This window comes from Salmo salar, chromosome ssa19 (assembly GCF_905237065.1).
Source record: "Salmo salar chromosome ssa19, Ssal_v3.1, whole genome shotgun sequence".
Lineage (NCBI taxonomy): Eukaryota > Metazoa > Chordata > Actinopteri > Salmoniformes > Salmonidae > Salmo > Salmo salar.
This window is the reverse complement of record NC_059460.1, coordinates 51,368,961-51,376,615: the sequence shown is the minus strand read 5'-3', so window position 1 is coordinate 51,376,615 and position 7,655 is coordinate 51,368,961. Positions and strand designations below refer to the sequence as shown.

The window sequence follows — 7,655 nt, the reverse complement described above, 5'->3', positions numbered from 1 at the left end:
AGGCCTGCAGAAATACACCCTTATGTGATCATTCTGTCAGCAAGCAGCCCAGGTGGTGTGTGGGGGGGATAAACTACTCCAGTCCCACTCGGATGTCATCTATACCCAGTAAACCCTGCAATTTGCTGAGATTTGGGCCATAAATTTGTCATAACATATCCTTTCCAGGAGGCATTCCATCTTCTGTTGGCGTTGATCGCTAAATGCGCTGCTATGCAAATGCAGGAGCTGTTCCGGATATCTCTCTGGGAGAGGAAGGCTGTCTGTCTTGCTGTCTGTTTTTCTCAGAAGGAGGACATTGATGTGAACTCTTCTCTCTGAGTGTCCATGAGGGAGGTATGGCAGAGGACCCAGTCTGGTGAGGGTCTGTGTGATCACACATGGACATCTTGGCAGGGATCAGATGAGTAATGGAGGGGTTTTCATGGCCCTCGGACATCCATGACCAAATCAGTCAGAGCGGTCATTTAGTCCTAGCCAGCAGTAAGAAAACAAGTCGAGGGGAGATTGGTGTCCAGCCAAAAGCAACATGGCGGACTCACTGTCTTTCACTCCTTGATGAACGCCCCAGGCAGATATTCTGTGAATCAAAGCATTTTCTTCTGTCCCCCTACTTCATCTCTCTACCAGAGGTGATTCATGCATGCATGATGTCATATGGGATGCCATTTTTTAAATGGTCTTATGTGTGAGGGGCCATTGTCTTGGCCAGTGTCTGCTGTACCGATTAAAAAATATGAAATGATGAACAGTTAAAGGTCCAATGCAGCCATTTTTATCTCAATATTAATTGTTACCCTTTCTGGGTAACAATTAAGTACCTTACTGTGATTGTTTTCAATTAAAATGGCCCAGAAGAAACAAAAATAGTTTCTTAGCTAAGAGAAATTTCTCAAACAATCATTTTTCTAGGACTGTTTTGGATTGGTCTGGGTGGGGAAGAGAAAACTGAAAACTAGCTGTTATTGGCAGAGAGGTTTGGAACTCGCTTTCTTATTGGTCTAATAACTAATTTACCACCTGGTGACATCACCAGGTGGTCTTTTCAAACAGCTCTTACACTAAAACCATTAACATAATTTTCACAAGTTCACAGTATTATTCCAACCTCATTGTTACAAAGGAAATTATGGGTGGCTCTAATGGGAAGGGTCTACCATGATCTCGACACATGATGACAGCTGAGGCTGATATGATCTTGCTTAGGCTATGTAGTGAAAACCTTAAGACAATCCTTGCTTTAGTGAGTGCTTCAGGAGCAGGGGCCTTTAGTGCTGTTGCAGGACATGTAAAGCATGGTGTGAAAGGCCCCAGTGATTCCCGTCGGGCCAGTAGAATGTATTTTAATGGCTCACTGACCCCAGTAGCCAGGCTGTCACCACCTCTCTCACAGGGTCTGCATTGTGCTGCTGTTAACTAGACATCAAGACCCCAGAAACGCAGGAGGCTCCAGCAGGCCCCTCCGACCGAGGGGCCACAAAAGAATGAAATGGAAGAAAAACAAGAGCACCTCACAAAAGGTCTTAACATCACATGGTTGGCTGGAGAGACCAGGAAGGGAGACATATCTTTACATATCGGCATGCCACCGAAACATCAATTCTTCATGCAACTCTTCACTACAAGGGAGTGCCCTGTGCCCCAGTCATTATGTGATCATCATGCCTATGGTTATCTAGAATGGAACGAAATAGGCATTACAGTTCAAACAGTCAAAATGAATTGAATTCATTAGGTTAGAGTGTAAATGCTTTTTTTAAATGATGTATGAAAACCTTTAATAATAATAGAATATAATTCCTGTTTTCATAGTTGCAATATCTAATGCACTGTAAATGTAACAGCAGCCAGCACATACAGTTATTCTACAATGGGGGAGATCTGCGGACTCTCTCGTTGGCTGGGCGCAGCAAAGCGTCACCATCTGTCACTGCTAAAACAGTAGTCTACCCCCTAGTCTCTCTGTTAGTAAGAAAACAGTGTGGAGCAATACGCTGTGAAGTTTGCCATAGACTTACCTTTTTAAATGTTGACCTCCAATCTACATATGAGTAAAAAGAAAAACAACTAATCAAGCGCGTCCTGGAATTGCACTGCCGAGAGCTGTGGAGGATTTTTCTCACATTTTGGCACATTCAAACACTAAAGAAAGACGGTACTTGATGGAATAACTCGTTTTGCATCGAAAATATGACGAAGATATTATTACATCTGGTGCATTTGATGTTATTTTTTCATTCCGGTATCGGGGAAGTTTTATCAGAGGAACCATTCGAAATTACGCAGCAGGACAGCGATATCCACGAAACTACCGATGGCACCTCCTCGCGCGAAAGCGCACGGCGGGACATGGTCTCCATCAATATGTTTAAAGTCTATGAAAAGTACAGTAAGGAACCACAACGCTATCGAGACGAAAATACCGTTAGAAGTTTTAAGGCTATTCCAGGTGAGTGTTCTCCTGCCCTATGTACTGCAGTAGATTTTATGTAGGCCTTTTTAATGTAAGATGTCCTTGAGTGTCCCGAAAGCCGTCTGCTACATAAAATGTATTATTATTATATGTGCATATGTTACTGCATGACACTGTAATATCACATAACCTAATATGAAGTGACGGGCTGCTGTAGGTAGGATGCAGCAGCTACAGTAGCCTATATCAGTTGGAACCGTACAGTGACATAAATATAATTTTGCAAGAGCAAAACGTAAAAAATACATAATACATAAAGTTCAGCTACTGAATGTGTTTAATATAAGCACCCCCACGCCCTGTCACTTGATACAAGCTCCATGTGATCAGAGAGTATAGGCTACTGTTAATATCCACGACATATTAGACCAAAGCCGATTATGACGCCTTTAGAGGCACATGGAAAATTCTTCTCGTGCGCTCCTAAGCATTTCCACATGTCTGAGACCTTTTCAGGGGCAATGTTTATCTTTCAAACAGCAGTGGGAGTCAAGGGATGAAATTAAGATGATTGTTTATTGTAATCTAAATGTTGTGTATTGCAATCAGATCGTTATCATGCCATCTGGTTGCATGCGCTATAACCTGCTGTATGTGATGCTATTTCACCCACAGCTAATCATTCATTGTTTTTATGACATTATAGTTTGCAGAAAAAACAGTTGAAAGTAAGCTACATTGAAAAATAAGGTTTAGAATTGAAAATGCTGTCACCACACATCTTTCCATTGTCTTGTCTTTTTTTTTGCAGGAGTCTCTAAGAACAGTGTGTGGTTCCATTTCAACCTGTCGTCCATCCAGGAGTCGGAGGACATCCTGTCCGCAACATTCCACTTCCTGGACCAGCGTCCCCGCCACCGACCCTGGATCTGCCGGCGCTCCCGAAGCGCTTCCTGTCGCCTCCAGTGGCATCCGCCGTCCCAGCTCCTCTTCCGAGGAACGTCCCCAAACTCTGCCTTTGCCTCCCTGCTGGGCAACGTCACCCTGCCCCCTCCCAGGAGAGGGTCCTGGCAGACAAGGGATGTCTCCGCTGTAGTCAAAGAGGCCCGCATCCTGGGAGTCTTCCTCATTACCGCAGAGTTTGACTTCGGGATGAAGCCACAGAGGAACCAGGAGCACCTTTCTCCAGCCAGCCTACCGTACGTCCTGGCGTATGCCAATGACATGGCCATATCTGAGCCCAACAGCGTGGCCATGACCTTGCAGAGGTACGGGCCTTTCCCTTCGGGCGAGGAGCCCACCCGGTCATCCAACGAATCTCCTCCAGCCTCTAGGCTGAAAAGAGAAGCATTGTCCCCCCTGGACCAAATACTGGACAATGACCTGCCTGAGGTCCAGTTCAACACCCTGAAGAGCCATGAGCTATGGGAGAGCACTTATTTGGCTCCCAAGATCAAGCCCTCAATGAAAGATGGGCAAAAGCATGGCCAGGAGAGCAGTGAGGGGTTGAATAAGCCCCAGGTGCTGAGCTTTGATGAGAGGACCATGAAGAAGGCTCGCAGGAGACAGTGGAGTGAGCCCAGGGTCTGCGCCCGACGCTACCTGAGAGTGGACTTTGCAGACATCGGCTGGAGCGAGTGGGTGCTAGCCCCGAAAGCCTTTGATGCCTACTACTGTGCAGGCACCTGCGGATTTCCTATTCCTAAGGTAAGTTAGCGTAGTGTTTCACTTCAGTGTGTCATGCAGTATTTATTTAGTAAATAAAATGTTCCATTGTCTTGAAAAGATGCTTGGAATTGCTTTAATTGATCAGATGACGAAGGGCATGCTGGATTAAATACACTACATGACCAAAAGTATGTAGACACCTGCTCGTCGAACATCTCATTCCAAAATCATGGGCATTAATATGGAGTTGGTCCCCCCTTTGGTGTTATAACAGCCTCCACTCTTCTGGGAAGGCTTTCCACTAGATGTTGGAACATTGCTGCAGGGACGTGCTTCCATTCAGCCACACAATAGCGTTAGTGAGGTCGGGCACGGATGTTGGGGGATTAGACTTGGCTCGCAGTCTGCGTTCCAATTCATCCCAAAGATGTTCAGTGGGGTTGAGGTCAGGGCTCTGTGCAGGCCAGTCAACTTCCTCCACACCGATCTCGACAAACCATTTCTGTATGGACCTCGGGTTTGTGCACGGGGGAATTGTCATGCTGAAAGAGGAAAGGGCCTTCCCTAAACTGTGCCACAAAGTTGGAAGCACAGAATCGTCTAGAATGTAATTGTATGCTATAGCGTTAAGATTTCCCTTCACTGGAACTAAGGGGCCTAGCCTGAACCAGGAAAAACAGCCCTAGACCATTATTCCTCATCTACCAAACTTTACAGTTGGCACTATGCATTGGGGCAAGTAGCGTTCTCCTGGCATCTGCCAAACCCAGATTCGTCCGTCAAACTGCCAGATGGTGAAGCGTGATTCATCACTCCAGAGATGGCATTTCCACTGCTCCAGAGTCCAATGGTGGCGAGCTTTACACCACTCCAGCCAACGCTTGGCATTGTGCATGCTGATCTTAGGCTTGTTTGTGGCTACCCGGCCATGGAAACCCATTTCATTAAGCTCCCGACGAACAGTTCTTATGCTGACGTTGCTTCCAGAGGCAGTTTGGAACTCGATAGTAAATGTTGCAACCGAGAACAGATGATATTTACGTGTTTCAGCACTCGGCGGTCCCGTTCTGTGAGCTTGTGTGGCCTACCACTTCGCGGCTGAGCTGTTGTTGCTCTTAGACGTTTCCACTTCACAATAACAGCACTTACAGATGACCGGGGCAGCTCTAGCAGGGTAGAAATGTGAGGAACTGACTTGTTGGAAAGGTGGCATCCTATGACAGTGCCACGTTGAAAGTCACTGAGCTCTTCAGTAAGGCCATTCTACTGCCAATGTTTGTCTATGGAGATTGCATGGCGGTGTGCTAGATTTTATACACCTGTCAGCAATGGTTGTGGCTGAAATAACCAATCCACTGATTTGAAGTAGTGTCCACATATTTTGTATATATAGTGTACATGCCTGACAAATGTGATGTCATCATCATACTTCCTTGTGAAAGAGAATCCCTCTTAACTCCAGCTTCTTTCCCTCTTTGGCTCCCAGGTTGCCCGGCCCTCGAACCACGCCACCATCCAAAGCATTGTGAGGGCGGTGGGAATCGTTCCCGGCATTCCGGAGCCCTGCTGTGTTCCGGACAGGATGAGCTCTCTGAGTGTTCTCTTCCTGGACCCCAGCCGGAACATGGTGTTGAAGGTTTACCCCAACATGTCTGTGGAGACCTGCGCCTGCCAGTAGAACTAAGGAGGCTCAATGCATAATGCATGAGCCAGAGTACAATGAATCAGACAGAGTGGAGCAGAAGAGAAATTCAGTCAGTACAGTAAAAAAGACAGACATCTTTGGATGAGGCTGCGCTGGATAAACCCACTATGGAGGGAGAGCTGGATTATAAATAAGGGTTTCGGGTGGCGAGATGCAGAGTCTGACAATCAGATTAGTGTGATACACACAGACATTTCTTTGTCATTCTGCAGCTCAACTGTAGTTGAATTTGGGCCTGTATCACTGTCAGTTCCAAGTGTTCAGCCATCCAGAGCTCCTGATGTATACACGGATTCCAAAGTAACTCAAATGATGGACCCTATTGCCATGTATTGGACTTCGATGGAGGCTGGTGGGAAGAGCTACAGGAGGACGGGCTCCTTGCAATGGCTTGAATGGAATAGATGGAACGCTATCAAACACATGGAAATAACATGTGCGACTCAGTTCCATTTACTCAGTTTCAGCTATTGCAATGATCCCGTCCTCCTATTGCTCCTCCCACCAGGCTCCACTGCTGCACTTAGACTATTGGACTCAGGTGAGCTTTAGATATGATGTCTTCATACGGTACAAGACTCAAAAGCTGAACCTCTGTAAATAATAATGTAACTAATACAACTAAATAAGACTTATTTCTGTAAATAATTGCTGGGATCTTAAACTATGTTTTGCCTGTAGTGTTCACTAGTTGTGCAGTTTGAATTAATCTGTCAAAATAAATGGTTAATACATGAGAGAATGTACTGTTATAATAAATAATTCCATGTTGTTTTATGACAGTATGCATACTGTGATGTTTTGTGGAAGATAAAATGTCATGTTTGCATAAGTTTGAATCAGGAATCCATTGTCATCATATTCAGCAAAGAAAATGGAGATAGACAGCACATTCCTGCCACCTGCTGTTTTGAAATAGAAAATAGTTTTTCAAAAATGGCCATTTGAAGAGGTAGACCTGATATTGATTGTTTTGATGTTATTGACATAAAGATCGTGAGAGCTTAATTTCTGGTTACTTATAGACCACTAGTGCAAAGTTATTACATTCAACATTTTCAGCATCATACTGTAGTTGATTAATGTCAAACTACCACAAAAGTCTTGAGAATATTGTGCTATGTAATTTCTATTCCAACATTGTGAATTGTGCATTTATCCTTTGTTTAGGCTTTGTCCGGTTTTGATCAAATATGGCCTAGATTGACTCAAAACTTAAATGGAAATAAACTGAATGCTACATAAAGTGTATAATGAGAACCCTGTGAGATTGGGTGGGGTTGTAATAATTTTATGATGACCTTGTCCAGAGTCCTCATAGGCTGCGTTTACACAGGCTGCCCAATTCTGATCTTTTTTTCACTAGTTGGTCTTTTGACCAATCAGATCAGCACTGAAAAAGATCTGATGTGAAAAACTCTGATGTGATTGGTCAAAAAACAATTAGTGGAAAAAAAGAACATCCTGCATATTTACAGTATTAGTCAAGCAGCTAATATTAGAATGACAGGAATGTTTAGGAAATAGGAATGCGTTACTCATTTCAGACTCAAATAAAGAAAGTACCTTAATCACCAAATCACTTGTTTATCTGGTGCATTCCTCTACGGAAAATGCATGTCAGAGGATATTTAACTGGCCTTTACTCATAAAGATATCCCACAGATGGGGGGGAGGGGGGTCTGCCTGAATGTGTGAGAGAGACAAACACACTGTTGGAAAGTGCCAGGACTCAGGCCAATGTCCTCAGATACATTGGCCTCGGATGTCACTGGATCCTAGCCACTGTGTGTACTGGTGATGAAGAAGGTGTTCTACACAAATAATTCCCCTTATAATATTGAGTGCTGCCAATTTAACCTGTAACTA

General features: G+C 44.5%; 1 protein-coding gene across 1 annotated transcript; it reads left to right on the top strand.

Moving 5' to 3' along the window:
- The first annotated feature begins 1,959 nt into the window (after positions 1 to 1,959).
- LOC106579000 (growth/differentiation factor 10) lies at positions 1,960 to 6,568 on the top strand. Its single transcript, XM_014158380.2, has 3 exons — positions 1,960 to 2,449; positions 3,225 to 4,120; positions 5,568 to 6,568. The coding sequence occupies exons 1-3, from the start codon at positions 2,191 to 2,193 to the stop codon at positions 5,757 to 5,759; spliced, it is 1,347 nt and encodes a 448-aa protein (XP_014013855.1). The 5' UTR covers positions 1,960 to 2,190; the 3' UTR covers positions 5,760 to 6,568.
- Positions 6,569 to 7,655: the final 1,087 nt, after the last annotated feature.